Source organism: Rhinolophus hipposideros (assembly GCF_964194185.1).
Source record: "Rhinolophus hipposideros genome assembly, chromosome: 1".
NCBI classification, from domain to species: Eukaryota; Metazoa; Chordata; class Mammalia; order Chiroptera; family Rhinolophidae; genus Rhinolophus; species Rhinolophus hipposideros.
Window position 1 is genome coordinate 3,857,530 of NC_138047.1, and position 20,476 is coordinate 3,878,005.

Genomic DNA, 20,476 nt, shown 5'->3' on the forward strand with positions numbered 1-20,476 from the left:
ATTACAAAGAGCAGTCACCTCATTTTGCATTCGATTGTCCTGGCATATTGGGGTGGCTGGGAACAGGGGCTGAGGATTTGTCCTCTTGGAAAAGGACAAAGACCTCAGGGCATCCTTTCTAACAATTTTCAGACCCACCCCTTTGACTGTTTTCATTGTGGCAAATCTCATATGGAGAAAAGGTGTGATTTGGGAAAAGAGACATAAAATCAGAACCAGTACAGTGTGACAGTAGAGTGCTGAAGTTTCAACATCAGACCCGTGTCTGTTCTAGAAAGAGCCATCTTCCGAGTCCTAGAAACTTCTTGGTAACTACTGAGTCCTCCAGTTTGGCAAGGCCATAATCCTCATAAATGATAGTTTGTCCTCGTCTGTGAAATAATCTCTAATACATTCTTTTCCCTAACGGGGTCACCCGAAAGGTAAGTGACAGTGCTTTGTGAGCTGGGAGTTGCTGTGCATTATGTCACTGGTCATGACAGTTCATGGCAGTGTTGATTAGTGTCGGAGTGGCCTGACAGGATGCTCCGCGTGCCCGTCGGGGCCACCCGCAGGAACGCCTTCAGAACTGCACCGCGCCTCGGTTGTTCGTGGGCTCGGTTGCCCCACCCCAGACATGTTTCATGTTTCCATCCTCAGTTCTGTGTCCCGCGTCAGAGGACCTGTGTGCCGGAGCTGAGGGGAGCACATATGCATGGGCTTCTCTTCTTCTGTCCCCAGAGCTTCGTCCCTGAGGCATTCCCCAGTCCCTGACTTCTGCCTGGCTCTGGCCCTTGCCCTCTTGCTGTCACGTTTTTCCTCAAAGACCTGTCATCGCAGGTTCTATCCTGGGCTTTTCTGACCCTGTCTTTTCGGCTGGCCGTGGCCCTGCTCGTCCTGCCCCGTCTGCCCGTCTTGAGAAGTGGGCAGAAGTACTCAGAGGTGCGCCTGTCCCTCCCCAGCCGCCCGGTGCCACTCCTGTTCTGCCCCTCCCTTCGCTATTGGAGTTCCTATTCTTTGAAGCATAGCTCAGACGCTGTCCCCTGAGTAGTCTGCAGCGAGCAGCCCACCCAGCGTGCAGTCCCTGCGTCACTTCTGACATCATGAACACATGTCAAATGTGCCTTACGCTGCGCCCACATGACGGAGAGGCCCACAAGTCCGGCCTGTCAGAGTTGAGCTCTCTCTCCTCCAGTCCTTGGCAAGCTCTGTGACCTCAGGTTCCCTGTGCTCAGACTGAAACCAGCCCCAAGGGACCCATGGGATGCCAGCATGGGTAGAAGCTGTCCCTGGGAGCGAGTGGGTAAGAGGACTGCCACCTGGTGCTGCCCTCACAGAGAGGACCCAGCTGGGGGAGGAGTAACAGGAGATCCTTTTAAGATAGTGACCCTCTCTCTTTCTTGTCTCTATTTCTATTTAAAAAATGAGGGGGACTGTTTTTTTCCCTAACTTGAGCTGGGCAAATTACCTCGTTTTACTGTACTTTTACAAACTGAAAGCAAGACCCCCTTCCACCCACATAAACGTCATTTCCCACAGTCCTCCCCTTCCCGTGGTTGGTCCTCCCCTTCCAACGGTTGGTCCTTCCCTTCCCACGGTCGGTCCTTGCCTTTCTGTGATCACCCCTTCCTGTGATCCTCCCCTTCCCATGGGCAGTCCTCTCCTCCCCACAGTCTGTCCTCCCCTTCCCACAGTCGGTCCTCCCTTTCCCATGGTCCTTCCCTTCCTGTGGTCCTCCCCTTTTCATAGTCGATCCTTCCCTTCCCATGGTCAGTCCTCCCCTTCCCGCGGTCGGTCCTCCCCTTCCCGCGATCGGTCCTCTCCTTCCCGTGGTCAGTGCTCCCCTTCCCGTAGCCAGTGCTCACTTTCCCATGGTCCTCATCTGCCTGCACTCAGTGATCTAGAGCGGAACTGCTGACGTGTCCAAGTTCCACTATGTAATATTCAGTTACAGGATCAATTTGTGTTCTTATATCTTTAGCACATTCACCTGGGAGCCCCAGGGCACCTGCCCAAATGACAATTAACCCAGAGAAGGTTAACTTGTCAATACGTGTGTGCACTTTCTCTAAGAGATTGTGTGTGCACGTGCATGTGAGACACTTGTACTCCTACTTCTGAATTGATTTAATTCCCCCATGCACAAAGGGATGATGATGAAACTGCTGTGACACTATGTGGAAGTGACTGCTACTTTTTAAAATATCTTTATAATGAGTTTATTTAAGACAAATTCGCAGTGTCTCAATCCCTTTCAATTTGATCCTTCCTTAAGCACTCAAATTTTCTGATAGGAAAGAAAAAAGTTATTTTCATCATTAAAAGAAACAGTTTAGGAGTTAAATCTTAGCACAAAGGCTGGAATGGAAGCTTTTGTGGCTTCCTTACTCTCTCTAGCTGAAGTCAGAATTGAAGCCTCAGAAAAGCGTGGACGTCACTTACTTTCTGGTGAGTGGTTGGCCGAGGATCACGGAACAAAAGTACAGGGAATACTGATTAGCCAGCAGGAGAGGGTGGGGACATGCATCTGGCCAGGTCTCTCTGCACAAGTGTGTCACCTGTGTGTGTGTGTGTGAGTTCGTCTGAGCAGGGTTTGCTGGGAGGGTACTTGAGTGTCCGCCTTACTTCCTGTTGGTTCGTCACGGCCGTTTGTGGGGTGGGACCTTCAGTGGGGTTTGCACAGCTCCCGGTGACATCGGATTGTACCATCTAGTGTTCTTCAGTTATCAATGAAAAGCTAAGGACAATTACGTAATTGTTTGCATGTGGCTGTTATATGTCAGTCAGTCTATTGTTAGAAAGTACAAATTATTGTAAAAGAATCCTAGATCCATTGAACTCAAGCATCCGTTTGCTTAGATAAATGCATTCTTGTGGAGAAAGAGCTGATGTCCCTGTGGGATGTGAGCCCACCCTCTGCCCATGAGCAGATGGGGACCAAGCTTGGGGCTGGTGTGACAGCGTCACGGGTGATGGTCGGCTTGTATCTCACCTGGCTTTGTTCGTGTCTGCGTCTGTAGCTTACAGGCAGCTTTCTCCTTTACCTCACTCTCCCCCGCATTGCACAGAAGAGCTGCAAGCTAAAAAGAGGCATGCTGATATTTTAAGTGCATTCCCTTTCATTATTGACCGCTGGAATGTTCTGTTATAGGGACAAAGAATTAACAAGCTCAGAAACAAAACCCAAGGCGCCACGTGGACTGATGGGCCTCCACACAGGATCCCATGGGGGCACAGTGCCCTCTGTGGCAGCCCGTTGAGCGCTTGGTCTAGTCACCAGGAGATGTCAGAGAACTCAAGTGATGTCTAGTGATTTCTAAATTGTGGTAGATACACATATCAGTGACAATGAATACATTAATTGTTGTGCAACCATCACCACCATCATCTCCAGAACTTTCCATCTTTCCAAACTGAAGATCTGTCCCCATTGAACATTAAATCTGCCTCCCCTCCCCCACCCCTGGCACCTACCCTTCTACTTTCTGTCTCTCCGATTCTTCTACTCTTAAGTACCTCATAGAAGTGTCTGTCCTCTTGTGACTGGCTCATTTCACTCGGCACAGTGTCCTCAGGGTCCCTCCTTACTGTCGCATGTGGTAGGATTGTCTTCCTTTCTCAGGCTGGGTGATGTTCCATAGCCTGTACACACCACGTGTTGTTATCCAGGCATCTGTCGGTGGACGCTTGGGTCACTCCCACGTATTAGCTCCTGTGACTAGTGCTGCTGTGAACATGGGTGTTCAGATCTCTCATCCAGACGCTGCTGCTGTCAGTCCTTTGGGGGGTGTGCCCAGGGGGGTGTGCCCAGGAGTGGGGTTGCTGGGTTTAAGGTAGTTCTGTTTTTAATTTTTTGAGGATCCTCCATACTGTTTCCACAGCAGCTGCACCCATTGCATTCCCACCAACAGCGCGTAAGGGGTCTGATTTCTTCGCATCCTCACCAGCACTTGTTTTCTGGATGGTTCTAACAGCAGCCATCATAACGGGTGGGTGGTGGTATCTCAGTGTGTTTTCATTTGCGTTTCCCTGTTGACTAGTGTGATTTTAGTGCGATTGTCAGCCATTCGTGTGTCTTTTCTGGAGAAATGTCTATTCAAGTCCTTTCCCACTGATTTTTTTTTCCTTTCCGACTTTTAAATTGGGTTGGTTGCTATCAAGCTGTAGCAATTCTCCATGTATCCTGGATATTAATCCCTTACGACCAGATGTTCTCTACCTTTCCACGGTTTTTCCACTCTGTTAACTTTGTCCTTTTATGTATAGAAGGTTTTAATCTTGGTGTCCAGTTTATCCATATTTTGATTTTGCAGCTTGTGCTCTTGGTGTCATATCTGAGAAATTTTTACCAAGTCCAATGTCATGAAGTTTTTGCCGTTTTCTCCTAACGTTTTTATAGGTTTAGCTCTTAAATTTAGGTCCTTTACCCATTTTGAGTTAAATGATTTTAAATAATATTTTCATAAAGCAGGGGCTGTATTCTCCAAAAATCTCAATATCATAAACAAGGAACTTTGGAAATGCCCCTTCTTAATGGACATTAAAGAGACGTGACAACCAAATGCAGAGCCTGATGCACCCCTGGGCCCTATCCTCAAGGGGGACGCTGTGAAGGCCACCCTGGGGTTGATGGGCCGCGTTGCAACATAGACGGCAGGTCCAAGTGTCACTTTAGTGGTCCTTCACTGGGGATGACCCCTCTGTGCTTCTGGAGGAAGTGACATTCCTCTTAGGAAACATACGCTGAAATACTCAGGAGTAAACGGTTACGACATAATCAGCTCACCCTGAAAAGCTCCTGAAAATTGTGTGTATGTGTGTTTGTGTGTTTGTGTGTGATCGAGCACCAATGAAAAAGCAAATGCAATTAAATATTAACAATAGGTGAAGGTGGGTAAGGATTATTACAAGTGTTCTTTGTACTATTTTCATTTTAGTACATTTCATTTCCTATAGTTTTAAAATTACTTTAAATATTCATTTTTAAAACAAAGCTCATGACCACATCAAATCTAGAAATTATTAGGTCTTCAGTTATCACTCAGAAAAGGAAAGGAGGTCCATATTACTTAAGACTTTAGAGTAGGAAGTGACAGGAAACAGAACCACTTTGACAGAGGTGCACTGATGGACAAAGCGAGAGTGGTGTCTCATGGGACACAGGGAGAAAGGAGCCCAGAAGGGCCTGGGAGTGTCAGGCAGGGGCTGGGCCTGTCAGGGAGGGGCTGGGCCTGTCGGGGAGGGGGGAGGGGCTGGGCCTGTCGGGGAGGGGCTGGGCCGGTCGGGCAGGGGCTGGGCCGGTCGGGCAGGGGGGAGGGGCTGGGCCTGTCGGGGAGGGGCTGGGCCTGTCGGGCAGGGGCTGGGCCTGTCGGGCAGGGGGGAGGGGCTGGGCCGGTCGGGGAGGGGCTGGGCCTGTCGGGCAGGGGCTGGGCCTGTCAGGGAGGGCTGGGCCTGTCAGGGAGGGGCTGGGCCCGTCAGGGAGGGGCTGGGCCCGTCGGGGAGGGGCTGGGCCCGTCGGGCAGGGGCTGGGCCCGTCGGGGAGGGGCTGGGCCCGTCGGGGAGGGGCTGGGCCCGTCGGGGAGGGGCTGGGCCCGTCGGGCAGGGGCTGGGCCCGTCGGGGAGGGGCTGGGCCCGTCGGGGAGGAGTGGGCCCGTCGGGGAGGGGCTGGGCCCGTCGGGGAGGGGCTGGGCCCGTCGGGGAGGGGCTGGGCCCGTCGGGGAGGAGTGGGCCCGTCGGGGAGGGGCTGGGCCCGTCGGGGAGGGGCTGGGCCCGTCGGGGAGGGGCTGGGCCCGTCGGGCAGGGGCTGGGCCCGTCGGGCAGGGGCTGGGCCCGTCGGGGAGGGGCTGGGCCCGTCGGGCAGGGGCTGGGCCCGTCGGGGAGGGGCTGGGCCCGTCGGGGAGGAGTGGGCCCGTCGGGGAGGGGCTGGGCCCGTCGGGGAGGGGCTGGGCCCGTCGGGCAGGGGCTGGGCCCGTCGGGGAGGGGCTGGGCCCGTCGGGGAGGAGTGGGCCCGTCGGGGAGGGGCTGGGCCCGTCGGGGAGGGGGGAGGGGCTGGGCCTGTCGGGGAGGGGCTGGGCCTGTCGGGGAGGGGGGAGGGGCTGGGCCTGTCGGGGAGGGGCTGGGCCGGTCGGGCAGGGGCTGGGCCGGTCGGGCAGGGGGGAGGGGCTGGGCCTGTCGGGGAGGGGCTGGGCCTGTCGGGCAGGGGCTGGGCCTGTCGGGCAGGGGGGAGGGGCTGGGCCGGTCGGGGAGGGGCTGGGCCGGTCGGGGAGGGGCTGGGCCGGTCGGGGAGGGGCTGGGCCGGTCGGGGAGGGGCTGGGCCTGTCGGGCAGGGGCTGGGCCTGTCGGGCAGGGGGGAGGGGCTGGGCCGGTCGGGGAGGGGCTGGGCCTGTCGGGCAGGGGCTGGGCCTGTCAGGGAGGGGGGAGGGGCTGGGCCCGTCGGGGAGGGGGGAGGGGCTGGGCCCGTCGGGGAGGGGGGAGGGGCTGGGCCTGTCGGGGAGGGGCTGGGCCTGTCGGGGAGGGGGGAGGGGCTGGGCCTGTCGGGGAGGGGCTGGGCCGGTCGGGCAGGGGCTGGGCCGGTCGGGCAGGGGGGAGGGGCTGGGCCTGTCGGGGAGGGGCTGGGCCTGTCGGGCAGGGGCTGGGCCTGTCGGGCAGGGGGGAGGGGCTGGGCCGGTCGGGGAGGGGCTGGGCCGGTCGGGGAGGGGCTGGGCCGGTCGGGGAGGGGCTGGGCCGGTCGGGGAGGGGCTGGGCCTGTCGGGCAGGGGCTGGGCCTGTCGGGCAGGGGGGAGGGGCTGGGCCGGTCGGGGAGGGGCTGGGCCTGTCGGGCAGGGGCTGGGCCCGTCAGGGAGGGGCTGGGCCCGTCGGGGAGGGGCTGGGCCCGTCGGGGAGGGGCTGGGCCCGTCGGGCAGGGGGGAGGGGCTGGGCCCGTCGGGGAGGGGCTGGGCCCGTCGGGGAGGGGCTGGGCCCGTCGGGCAGGGGCTGGGCCCGTCGGGGAGGGGCTGGGCCCGTCGGGGAGGAGTGGGCCCGTCGGGGAGGGGCTGGGCCCGTCGGGGAGGGGCTGGGCCCGTCGGGGAGGGGCTGGGCCCGTCGGGCAGGGGCTGGGCCCGTCGGGGAGGGGCTGGGCCCGTCGGGGAGGAGTGGGCCCGTCGGGGAGGGGCTGGGCCCGTCGGGGAGGGGCTGGGCCCGTCGGGCAGGGGCTGGGCCCGTCGGGGAGGGGCTGGGCCCGTCGGGGAGGAGTGGGCCCGTCGGGGAGGGGCTGGGCCCGTCGGGGAGGGGCGGGCCCGTCGGGGAGGGGCTGGGCCCGTCGGGGAGGGGCTGGGCCCGTCGGGGAGGGGCTGGGCCCGTCGGGGAGGGGTGGGCCCGTCGGGGAGGGGCTGGGCCCGTCGGGCAGGGGCTGGGCCCGTCGGGGAGGGGCTGGGCCCGTCGGGGAGGGGCTGGGCCCGTCGGGGAGGGGGGAGGGGCTGGGCCCGTCGGGCAGGGGCTGGGCCCGTCGGGCAGGGGCTGGGCCCGTCGGGGAGGGGCTGGGCCCGTCGGGGAGGGGCTGGGCCCGTCGGGGAGGGCTGGGCCCGTCGGGGAGGGCTGGGCCCGTCGGGGAGGGCTGGGCCCGTCGGGGAGGGGTGGGCCCGTCGGGGAGGGGCTGGGCCCGTCGGGGAGGGGCTGGGCCGGTCAGGGAGGGGCTGGGCCGGTCAGGGAAGGGCTGGGCCGGTCGGGGAGGGCCTGGGCCTGTCAGGAAAGGATATCCGCAGGTAGCTGTGTGGCAGCACCTGGGCTGGCCTGATGTAACCTGCAGCTTCATTAAGTGCCATTTTCAGAGGCCAGCCTCCTTGGCAGCAGTGATCCTGTGGAGTTGTTGTTTTACTGCTTTCGGTGGGTGTGCGCAGTGCCTCCTGTGCCCTCAGCACTCATTTGTCAGTGTACCTCTGGTTGTCCTGTCTGTGCTTCAGCAGCAGCAAAGGAGACAGACGACGTTAATACCGGTTTTATTTTCTGTTGTCTGTTTCTTGGTGGCCAGGAAGCTGGTGTTACTGTACCCAGTCATAGAGTCTGGATTAAGTGACCTGTTTCTGGAATGTGGCATTCTAAAGAACTTGTTCCGATGGTCTTTTTATGTTTGTTGCGTCTTTTAAATGCTTCAAGTTATTGCTGGACGAAGATGTTGAATTACACGTCACGGCTTGTTGTCTCACATGCTCCTGTTGGATGGGTTGCGCAGAGACCTGTGTGTGCTCTGGTCGTTCTCTCCTGTCCCTGCTGTGATGCCACGTCTGCGTTTGTCAGAGCCTGTGGGTTGTGGCAGTTGTAGACGTAGATGGCGCTTGTCCTCACAGGATACAGGAGCCTGTGGGTGGCTGAGGCTGGGCAGCTTGTGGCCACCAGGACGGACACCACTCTAGTGAGCATTGCGTCCGCCCTGGGCTTTTTGTCTGTGATTCTGAAGTGACCACTCTGGCAGTAGCCGTAGGGACACTGTCACTCCTGTCGGGCAAATAGTGTGATTCTCGGTTGTTACATGTCTCCAGAGCCAGTGGTGTGACAGGTGGTCTGCCAGTGGGTGACAGCAGGCCGCGTGGGCCGTGTCTGCAAGCAGATCTGGTCCTGGGAGGCAAGGTGAGCTCTGAAGGCGGGAAGAGGGCAGAGGGCACTACTGATCAGAGCTGACAACTGGACCGCGTGCACATGGCCGGGAGCCCCACCCACTCTGCCCATGTGTCACCGAGGAGGGATGTGGGGGCAGTGTGAGCATCCTGGCACAATTGCAGAGTCAGGGACATTGGGCCCTCATTCTCTTGTCTCAAGCAGCCTTGTCATAGCAAACGCAGAGCTATGAGTGCTTCAGGACCGAGCACGGCTGTCAGCGGTCATTGACAGTTTGTGGGGACACAGTTAATCCTGTGTTTTTCCTTTTCCACAAGTGCGAAATTGCCTCCTGGTTCCTTTATTTGCAGAATCATTTTCCCATCACTTTGTGGATTTGGCAAATGGCACTTCCTGGGCGTCCTTCGTGGTCCTCTCCCTGGGAGCACGGTGGCACCCTGCTGTCTGACTGTGCTCTCTTGGGCGTCTGAGCTGCAGTTACAGGGTCCCCGCTGCCGGCCAGGCACTGCCAAGGGGCTGATGGTGCACAGGGCAGCCACACTCAGACATGCTCAGTAACACCCTTTTTCCCTTTGTAGGGTCCGCTTAGTAGAGAGAGGGTCGCCTCACAGCTTGCCGCTGATGGAATCTGGAAAAGTAAGTATGAGAGGAAGAAATGTGCATTTCTGTATAAGAGTGAGCCTGGCATTTGGGCTTTGACATTTTAAGAAATGTGTGCTGTGGAATATTTTTTCCAAAGTGTTTTCTTGAACGTAATGTATCAGGACTAGGTTTGGCCTTGAGTACAGAAACTCAAAACAACAGCATTTCAAAGTAGTTAGATGTTATTCTGTCGCCTAAAAGAGCCATAAAGCCACCAGGGCCGTTGCACTTTTCTGTTCTTTTCTCTGCGTGGACTCTGTTCCTAAGTGTACCTCAGGCTGCAGACTGACTGCTCCAGCTCCAGCCGTCATGCCTACAGTTCAGCCAGCAAGAGGACAAACGGAAAATGAGGTTACAGACCGTGCAGACCCGAAGGAAGGCTCCTAAGCTGCCTTAACACGCTCAAATCCCATTGGCCAGAATGTGGTCACACAGTCACACCAAGTGAAGGGAAAGTTACAGGTGTGATAGTTGGGATTAGCGACTCCTGTGGACGTGGCGATGCGTCCTTGTCCGGGGAGAACTAGTAATAGTGCCTGCCACCGTGGTGACAAGAAACTTACTTAAACCTAAATGAAGACCTCGTTTCTCTATTTGCCCCAGTTGTCAAATCTGGTCTCCACTGGATTCTACAAGCACCTTTAGACTCTGTGTCTACATGGCTGCCAGTCGGGCTTCTTCCTTCTAAGCTGTGGTGTTGGCAGGAGGCGGTGCTTACCCCAGCCTGGCAGGCGCCCCACCAGCCACGGGGACTGGAGCCCCACGTCCCATGCAGACGTCAGGACAGCCGTTCCAAGCACGTCTGCCGCAGCTGTTCCGCCTGCTGGCAGCCACACTACGTTAAGCTGGCAGAACCAGGTGGGCTGCCGTCTACATGTGCAGGGCCAGCATCTGCTTCCTTATATACGTGTCCCAGTGGGATTCAGAATGTCGCCAAGCAGAACTCCCCCTGAGAAGGAGAAACTGAGTGCGGACATAATGACACAAGATGCTTGCCTGCAGAAGATGCTGAGTGCATACTGAAGCGGCGCACGCATCCCCATCTGGACCCGCCAGGCCACACAAGAGATGACACATGTCTCTTCTGGCTACCGCGAAGGTGGCTTTGCATGACATTGCCCGGCCACGCCTGCCATACTTTGGGTCACACCACACTCACCTCCGGAAACCTTGTCCCAACTTCCTCAGTCAGTGTGTGCTGCAGACATTGCCCTTCACTCCTGCTCATAGCCATGCATAAGGCATAGTATCAAATATAATGGAAGGAAATGAATGGAAATAACTGAAAATTCATATTTTGTGTTAGTGTCCAAAGCTGCAGAGAATTTTGTAAGAGTTAATTTGAGCAAGCTGACAATATACAGGGGAGCAAGATCTTACATGTTCCCGAGAAGAACAGCTTGCAGCTTCTTTGTTTGGACTTGAGGACGATGACAGGAGCAGGCAGCATGGCGGAGCTGGGTTGCAGGACAGTTAACATGATTGTGGGCTCTCTTGAGGCTGGTCACACGTAGTTTAAAGGCGTGCGAGTCCAGGTGCACAGAGCATTGGGCAGAGCTGGCTTACGGCAAAGATAAGCCTTTTGCCAAGGAAGCCACAGGCCTAGAGCAGACTGCCCCCCTCCCGCCCCGCCAGGAGTTTATCAGACCACCTGTAAGGGTGCCTTCCTTGGGACCCCTTTCCATCCACATTTGCAGACATCAGCCTATGTTAAATTACATTTTTTATCATATTTTTTTCAATGCCTAAGTTTGAGATCACTGTGACAAAAGTTCTATTGTAGTAGTGACAATTACAGCGAAATGTTTTAGTTGTGTCATCTTGATTTAAAGCCACACCACCTCCCAAACGATTTCAGAAAGGACGACGGGCATGAAGGCACCGGGGCTGGCTGCTGAGCGGCGCCTGCCTGTCTGTTTGCTGACGAGGGGCTTCTTCCTCATGCAGATCCTGCCGGGGGTTCGGATCATAATTGCCAATCCAGAAACGAAAGGGCCGCTGGGAGACTCACACCTGGGTGAGGTAAGTATGGGCTATCTGCCCAGTGAGGGGACTTAGGGGGTGTCCGCCCAGTAAGGTGACATGGGGTGTCCACCCGGTGAAGTAACATGGGGGTATCTGCCCGGTGAGGGGACTTAGGGGTTGTCCACTGGTGAGATGACATAGGGGTGTCTGCCGGATGAGGAGACTTAGTGGGTGTCCACCCAGGTCGGGGGATTTAGGGGTGCCCAGGTGAGGGGACTTAGGGGGTGTCCACCCAGGTGAGGGGACTAGGGGGTGTCCAAGCCAAGCCCGCCCAACGGGGTTGTCCTTGCTGTGCGTGTCCCCTGCCCTGCGTCCGCTCTCTCTCCCATGGAAGGGCTTCGGCCGCACACAGCCTGTTGCTGTGGCTGACATCTTATGAAAACACACAAGGAGGAGTAGGGTGGTGCCCACCATCAGTGGTAAACAGGAGCTCACGGGGAAATCACGCCCTAAGCTCCTCTGCTCTTTGTCCTCTCACTTCATACATGAAGTTGGAGCTGAGATGATAAAATTCCACACAGATCTTATTTGGGTACTCCCTTCTAATCCATCCCCAGAAATGCAATGGGGCCTTGGGGGTTGCTGCTGGGCAGCCCCCTGCTGTGGCCCTGGCTTGGGCCTGAGGGCAGCGTGCCAGGTGGGGCCCATGCCAGTTGGTCCCTCCGTGCGACTATGTCAGGGAGCAGAGCGGTGCCCTACTGTGTTGGGCAAGTATCAGTCGAGTACCTGCTGTGCCAGGCACTGTCCTGGGTGCAGTGTACACACAACAGTGTTTGTGGCTCTAGGGACTGAAGGTTTTGGTGTAAAGATCAAGGGGACGCTCAGCCCAGCACCCTGGGTCCACCCACGTCACGGCACAGCTGTCATCACAGGCAGCTGTGTCAGGGTTTCAGGAGCTTTGCTGGCCTAACTGTTTCCTCTCGTGCTTTCCATGTGCTGTGTGACCCATGCAGCCGTCTCTTCTGGATAACCTCATCCTTTGCCGTGTCCCCAAGTGACCACACTCGGGCACTTTTGTTTCCCGTTTTCTGATGTTAGAGCTTCTCCCTCTTAGAGTTTGTTGTGTAGTGTTTTTCGCAGCATGTTTCTGAGAGTGAGCAAACCGGGTGGGAGGGGAAAACAAGCCAGGTAAAGGAATAAGCCGGAGGGTGGGAGGTGAGGCCAGGGCAAGCCGGCAGCTCTTGCACACTTTTCCATTGTGCTTTGGAAACAGCTGTCATATTTGAATGTGTGCAATTAACCACTTGATATATTCATTTTGAAAACCCTCCGTCACCTGCTTCACCAGAATCCCACAGTGGCCATGGGCTTGCCGTGGCGCATTCTGTGGCATCTGTGTAAGCCCAGAGATGGGTAAGTGCACATCAGCCCATCTTTGTGTCGCTGAGTGTAATTTGCTGCCCGTGGTAGCAGTGCCGTCCCTGGAGGGCCCCTGACCGACTCGCCCTGCGTCCTCCCTGCAGATATGGGTCCACAGTGCCCACAACGCCAGCGGCTACTTCACCATCTATGGGGACGAGTCCTTGCAGTCAGACCACTTCAGCTCGAGACTGAGCTTCGGGGACACCCAGACCGTGTGGGCGCGGACAGGCTACTTGGGCTTCCTGCGGAGAACGGAGCTCACAGATGCCAACGGAGGTGAGCACGCAGAGGGGCAAAAGGCCAGGTCCTGACACTGATCCCTGTGGGGCCCGAGGTCCCAGAGCCAGCAGAGCACGTGCACACTGGCTGCCAGCAGCTGAGAGCAGAGAGCTGAGGCTGGCATCACAAGCCCTGGGCTGTCCTGTTAGCCACGGACAGATATTAGACAGGGGTGTCCCAACCTTGTCACTTGGGGGAGCATCGTGAGGATGAGGGCAGGAGTGCTGCCCACAGGAGCCAGGGGACATATGTGGTGGGGGCAGATCCCACCCCGGGAGTGGTTCGGTCCTGGGACCTAGGCCAGCAGGCTGCGCCCCTGCCTGGCCGTGTCCTGGGGGCCTCTGCTGAGAGCTGGCCCAGCAGAGGGGGCCACTGTCCCCAGCTCAGTGACCTCCTTTCTTTGCGTCTCTTTCTCTCTTAGGAGTCGCTTTAATCTTTTCTTTAAGGGGCTTGAGCGGCTTGCGGTGCAGCTCACCTGTTTTTCGTCCCCTGCACAGAGCGCCATGACGCCCTGTATGTGGTGGGGGCCCTGGACGAGGCCATGGAGCTGCGCGGGATGAGGTACCACCCCATCGACATCGAGACCTCCGTTATCAGAGCCCACAAAAGTGTCACCGAATGGTGAGTGGGGGCCTCTGCCCACGAGAGCGGGCAGAGACTGTACCGTCTTGGCTGTGACATGGCAGGTCGGGCAGGTGTGCCACACATTTCCTGACAATGAGCCACGGATGGCTGGGTAGCACACGTCTCCCAGTAGCGCAGTTGTTTATTTGGTTTGTAATTCCCAGAAACATGGCATAGGGAAGGTACACTGCACACACACACATAGGCAAAGGAGACACTCCTGGCTATCAGCATGGGGACTGCGAAAGTTAATGTGACGTGTAGGGGGACAGGGCAGAATTGCCCAAATGAAACCAAAGCTGACAGTGACAAGTCACGCATCCCCAGCAGGCAAGGATGGGGGGACTTGGGTTTTGGCTTGCTGTGACAGAACTGTGTTGGCTGTGCCTGGGTTCCTGGGGCAGTGCTAGGGGCTGCAGTGGCCTCAGGTGGCATTTAGGAAAGAGGTGTCCCCGCCTTGTTGGCTGCGGGTTTGCTCATTCATTTGGTCCTTGAGCTGCCAGAGGCCTGATAAAGCCAGTGTCAGCACAGGTGCCCACAGCCCCAGGTGCCCTGGGTTGGGCTGAGTTTTCACACCTGTTCTTAGTGGTTGCAGGCTGGCATTTGTTGTCATTTGTTGCTCTGAGCATAGAGGGCTTGGCAGGCACCTGAGATGCCAGGATGGGCTGTGCCCATGCTGGTCCTATGGCTCAGACACTGCGTCCCACTTGCCCTGACTCAGTTGGGCACAGGCCTACCTGTTTCCATCTAAGTAGCTGTAAATAGCCACTACAGCCTCCTGCTTTGCATTTTTAAGATAGTAATTTAGACTGGCTGGTACACCTCCTCAAGTGTTTCCTGTTTCCACCTCACAAGCCTGTGCCCACGGCTCCCTGGTGAAGCCTCTTGGGTCCACGATCCTAGTTTCTGACTGAACGTCGCTGCGGTCCCTGCCTTGGGGTCCCCGATGGGTATAGGTCTACACCGGCCCAGGTTCACACAGCACCAGGAGGACAGAAGAGTGGGTGGTCCCACCCTGCTGGGCCTCAGCAGTGGGAACTGCCATCGTCCCCAGCAGCCTCCACTTGCCCTCAGCCACCCATGGTGCTCCCCCAGGTCACCCTCGGAATGAGAAGGAGGTGACACCCGTATCACGTATCGTGACTTCCACTGTCACACAGTCCAGCCAACAGGATCTTCCCTTCCCATCGGCTGTCATCTGTGGTGACTGTGTTCGGCCCCTAGGAAAGCTGTGGCACACACAGGAAAGTCACGAGCAGCCAGCCCGCAGCTTCCCAGCAAACCCAGCTCAATACAGAAGTGAGCAACTCCTGACCGCATCCTTTCAGAGTGGCCAAGACACACATCACCTGTGGTGTCACCACTCAGTGTGGGCCATGCAGAGAGCACAGCTTTACTGTCACAAACTGTATTATGGGCATTCTTGGGGGACACGCGGTCACAATGCAAATCCAGGAGACAATCTGTTGAGCATATTTCCCACTATTTCCCTTTCATTTTACATATATGTATTTTCTGCTGAAAAATAATGTGTTTATTTCCTAATGGACACACTTCCACATTTCAGAAAACAATACAACTTTCCTAAATGCTTCCTGCTTCAGCTGATATAAAACGTTCTGTGTGTTTGGCATTGGAAAGCAAATATGGGCAACTCGTCCTCCACGCCCCCCCCCCCCGGGACCCTCCTGGCCTCTGCTGCCAAGTTGACCCTGTCACTAGGCGCAATGGGTGTTATGGTCCTTACACAACCACTTTGTAAAAGCCCACCATGTAAGGCTAATTTGCCTTACTGTGTAAAGTCCTGGATTTAGGCTTTCGCTAATCAGGCAGACTAAGTACTCTGGGTTACCCGCCTGTGGGAAGATCCTAGTGAGACAGTGGGGTTGAATCTGCAACGTGGTCGAGAATAACCCCCATATGGGTCAGCTTTCGCTGCAGTACAGCCACTTAGCCGTAATCAGTTGTATCCCCCATATCTGTAGTTGACTGCTGGGCCCACGGGTCAGCTGGCGGCTCCCGGAAGGTCTCCCTCTGCTGTGGCAGAGACAAGTCAGCACCAGCCCCGTTCAGACCCACAGGCCACGCTGCATGTGGCCTGCGCTTGAGGGTAGGACACAGACTCACCCTGTGGTCACAGTGCACAGATCCAGGGTGGGACTCTGACCTCCACTGCCATATGACAGCAGCTGGGGACAGGGCCACGTGGGCACAGAGAGCTCACAAGTGGCCACCCTGAGAGAAGGTTGGTGGAAAAGGCTGGTGATAGGTGCATGTGACACGCTCACAAGCTAGAGGAGATGGGCTCAGAGAGGGCCATGTGGCCAAGGACACTGCCAGGCTCAGGCAGACTGCGTGCTGATGCTTCTCTCTCTCTTCCAGCGCCGTGTTCACCTGGACAAACTTGCTGGTGGTGGTGGTGGAGCTGGACGGGTCAGAGCAGGAGGCGCTGGACCTGGTCCCCCTGGTCACCAACGTGGTGCTGGAGGAGCACTACCTAGTTGTGGGTGTGGTGGTGGTGGTGGACGTGGGCGTGATCCCCATCAACTCCCGGGGCGAGAAGCAGCGCATGCACCTGCGTGACGGTTTCCTGGCCGACCAACTCGATCCCATCTACGTGGCCTACAACATGTAGCCCGGGGCTGGCCGTTGACGCCAGTGCTTTCCTCGTTATCACTGAAGTGTGGATGCCAGGGCAACATCCGTCCGTGGGACAGAGCCTGTGTCACGGGCGGAGCGCAGGGGACTTCCCACAGCGATCCTGGTTGGCATGATGGAGGAAACATGAACCGCCACCGAGCTTCGCTCAGGGGACCTCGAGTCACTGCCTTCAGTTTGGTGGAAAAGCCCATTTTGAAACTTTTCTTTCTTTTTTCTTTTTTTATTAATTATTGGATAAATGCTTTCTTCGTAAATGTGGTATTTTGTTAAGCCAAAATAGCAATTAAAAAATATTCTGCCCTCCAGGTGGGTTCCTTTAAACAATTTATGTAGCGTGACAAAGAATTGTTTTCTCTGTTTTAATGTGTCCTTAACAACGACATGGACCTGTTCCTAATCTAAGCCATGGCTCAGTCTCACCCTTCTAGGAAAGTCTGTTGAGGTACGAAACCTTCCACATAGCACCTTCCAGTTAGATCTTAGCAGCTTCTGTCAGAACCGTGTGAAGAAACAGAGGCTCGCACGTGGCCTCTGACGTTAGCATAGAAGGAGAAGAAATTATAAATAAGGTGTATTTCGGCAATTACCTTGCAGATATCTTTGTACTAAACTAAAAAGATGAAATAAGTTAACTTCTTCATATGTAATTATGTATAAAACGTTTAATTTATTTTGATCTCTCTAGAAGTATAAAAGAGAACATTCAAGAGTATTAAAATCTTGTAATGTTTGCTAATATAAAAAGTGTTGTATCATCTTACGTGGATAGTATCACAACAAGTATATATATATGAAATGTAAATTCACTAATGAACAAAGGAGATTTAAAGTCTAACACGCAGACCTGTCACTTGCATGGCGTCCCCCACTGTACTGTAGATAAGAGACTCTCACGCCCACTCTGCTGATGGGAGCGACCAGACGGCCAGGAGCCCAGTGTGAGCGTTTCTTCCAGAACCGGAGACCAGCCAGCGACATTCTTGTAGATCATCTTGAAGGCAGTGGGGGGTCTGAGGCGGACATGCATACCCCCCTCGTGCGGGGGTGACACGACGACGGCGTGAGCCCCTCAGGGAGGTCAGCGGCCCACATACTGCTCCCTTAGCTGCACAGTGTTTTTCATCCTTTTGGTTAGTGTCACACTTTTTGGTCCTCGGTATGAAAAGGAATGATATTCTGCAGCCACCTGAATTGGTTGTGTGGAGTCCCCTCAGCTGGTCACTGTGTGGAGTGGACAGTGTCCAGGACAGCTTTAAGGGAAGAGACTCACAGGCAACGGTCACCTGGGCCAACCCACAGGGACCCCCACAGCCACTGGCGGGAGGAAGAAAGCCTCACAGCTGCCTTCATTAGCAACCTGTGGATGACACATTCCTGACGCCCATCTGTCACGGCCACTGTAGCCTCAGGGGGCCCATTTCCAGAGCTCATCTGCACAGTCCTTGCCTGAGCCAGGACTTTGCACATGTCCCGCCAGGAGCAGGTGCCAGGCCTGCGAGCGTCATCTGTTTTGTGACTGCCCCAGTGTGAGCCTGCAGCGGCCCCATGTGCTTGACCAAGATGGCCGCTGAGCAGATAACCAGGCTGTCTCACTGCACTGCCTTTGCTGACACACCGGCACCAAGCCCTTTGCTGAAAGAGTTTTGTTTGACTTCTGAGATCCAAGGCTAATTGTTTTCTCAAAAATTTAAGTGGTGTATTTTTTTAATTTGTCTGCATGTGGGGTGCACCCTTCCATTTCCACGAATCATTGGGCTTTTACAATATTGTTTGACTTCATCGCGGCAGGTGACCATTTCCCCTACTTGCCTCAGATACACATCCGTGCACTTGCCAGCTCGGCAAATCCACCACACACAGAAGAGACACGTTCTTACATACCTGCCGGGTTTGGGGGGGCTCCAGGGTTTCAGGTGAGGCTCCAAATAGGAGACACGATTGCAGGGTCGGAAACAGCAAGTCAGGTGTCACTCCAAACATGGCCCTCACATCCCCCCTGTGTCAGCCCTCCAGGCCAGACGGGGCGGTGTCAGTGATGTCCTTATCACCTCTGCTGTTGGAATTGAGGTTCAAAGGGTGGGGTGCTGGGGTTGAAGCTCTGTCACGCAAGAAAGAGGCAAGGAGACACTTTCCACCGTTTCAGCAATAAAGAAGGATTGTTCTGTAGATAACTCGTTCACGGGAATGTCACCAATGTTTGCTTGTGACCCGTGTGTGCTTTTGAAGTCAGACAGATGCGCGTGATCAGCTCGCACAAAGGAGGGCACACACGAACATTGAAACACAGACCTGACCCAACAGGGCGGCTTCCTCATGGTGCTTGTTTATTATAGATATCTCACCCTGCTTGACACTTTACCCCGGAGACCGTCCCTTTTATCAGTTGAATGTTAGCAGCGTTATTTCATAGTGTGGTGACTGGTTAGGGAAGTTCATATACTGAACCAGTCACGGTTTCACGCAGAGTTTTTCTGTGCGAAGGACGGCAACCTTCTCGTATGTTGAACCACCAGTAAGCTTTGTACATCTGTGATAACGCCTGTTTTATATTCAAATGAACAAATAAAAGCTTTTATTTTTGTTGCTCTGAAAATAGCAGTTTCTTCATTGGTCCCCTGGCCCACTGTGTGGGACAGCTTCAGTCCACAGGCGGGTGACTCCTCCAGCGGCATGGGACACGTCTGCCTCTTTCCATGATTTGCCGCGTTATCTATCAGTGCAGGACATCATACTTTGAACCCGTTTAAATTTTGATGTGGGCATGTATTGCCTTTAAAAAAATCCTATGGCAACAAATGTTTTGTGAAATGTTTTTTTAATTCTTTTAAATATATCTAAATATATTTGTTCACATTTTGCTGCAAGTGCACTGATTATTTTGGTAAGTTTGGGGACAAAGAGGAAGCACAAGTTTTGTGTGCAAACACTTGCTACCACCTGTATGGCAGGGAACCTTTGCATATCAGGAAGTAGGTCTAGCTGGCTATTCCAACCCTTCTCTTCGTTCATTTGACCTCTTGCCCAAGATCTGAGAATTCGTATGGCTTTGTCTTTTGGAAAGCAGTAGCAGGCTAACTGACCTCCAGCCTAAAGGTTATGCACTTAGAACTCAAGTGTGCCTGCAGATCCCCAGGTCCAAGCTGGATGCCGGCCTTGGAGCCCCACCCCAGCTTGTGTTCAGGACCAGCCCATACTCGGGGATGATGCTTTGGGCAGGTGGAAGTGGGTGGCTGGCAGATAGTGATGGGTCCAGTACAGAGAGGGTGACCGAGAGGCGGCCCTGGGCCCGCGTGTGTGCGTGTCTGGGTGTGAGTGTCGCATGGCTCCATCCCCAGCACAGTGCTGACTTCCTGGGACACCGGTAGTTTGGTTGTGGTCGATTGCTGTTCTTCATGATAATAACGCTCCCTGACGCCTCGGAACACGCCCCCGTGCTGTTTGCTGACGTGTGGATCATATTAACTATCTCTTCATCCATCAGCTTCCTGTGGGAGGACAGGGCTGTCTGCTCCACCCAGAGCGCACATTCAGAAAACACACTGACCTCCCCACAGGTCAGTGGCACCAAGGGCCGAATGACGAGGGCTCACAGCCTTCCCGGAGGTGGGTAACAGCGGGTGGATAGAAGGAGCTTCTGGGAACGTGGTGAACGTGCCTTTCTCATACGGAAGGTGGCAGCGCATCCCGAGAGCCCCTCGGGCCTGTTGCCGGTGTGCTCATTCTGATCACCGCATTGGGCACCAGTGTCCCTGCCATGTGACAGATGACTGGGAATAGCAGAGAGAGGATAAAGAAGGACAAGGAGAAGGGGGAGGAACGGGAAACAAACAATGTGCTCAGCGGACAGGCTGTTTACCCACAAGCCAACAGCACGTTCGGGCCCTGAAATGGCAAAGTGGGAAGAAAGGCTGCGAGCGAGCGTCATGGCAGGCAGAGGGGGCCCGGTCTGCGTGGCCATGGGTGCTCGAGATGAGGCGGGGGAAGGTGAAGGGGCTGCTGCAGGCCTCAGAGGGCACACGAGCCCCAAGGCTGATGGAGCCTGGCACCTCCCCTCCAGCTCAACCTCGGGAGCATTGCCTCAGAACCTGCCCTCAGAACCAGCGGTGCAGATGACGGCTGGGACGGAGCACATGGTGCCGCGACTGAGGTGAGCTGGACCTGCGCCCACACCCTTTACCCTTGGGACGGCGTCGCAAGGGGCTGGGTGCAGTGCAGCCAGTCACTGACCGTGTCTGTGCCTGCTGAGCCAGTGCAAAGGCAGGCACTGGGCCTTCCCCCCTGGGCGATGGCAGGTGACCAGCTTGTCCACCAAGGA

General features: G+C 55.7%; 1 protein-coding gene across 2 annotated transcripts in view; it reads left to right on the forward strand.

The window, feature by feature from the left end:
- DIP2C (disco interacting protein 2 homolog C) overlaps positions 1-19,023 on the forward strand; it is a 337,740-nt gene extending 318,717 nt beyond the window's left edge. For both annotated transcript variants that reach the window (XM_081055544.1, XM_081055545.1), the window contains 5 exons: positions 9,147-9,204; positions 11,158-11,232; positions 12,699-12,873; positions 13,374-13,497; positions 15,883-19,023. In XM_081055544.1, coding sequence (XP_080911670.1) covers positions 9,147-9,204; positions 11,158-11,232; positions 12,699-12,873; positions 13,374-13,497; positions 15,883-16,135 — 685 coding nt within the window. In that variant the 3' untranslated portion in view covers positions 16,136-19,023. The remainder of the gene's footprint in view (positions 1-9,146; positions 9,205-11,157; positions 11,233-12,698; positions 12,874-13,373; positions 13,498-15,882) is intronic.
- The last annotated feature ends 1,453 nt before the right edge of the window (positions 19,024-20,476 follow it).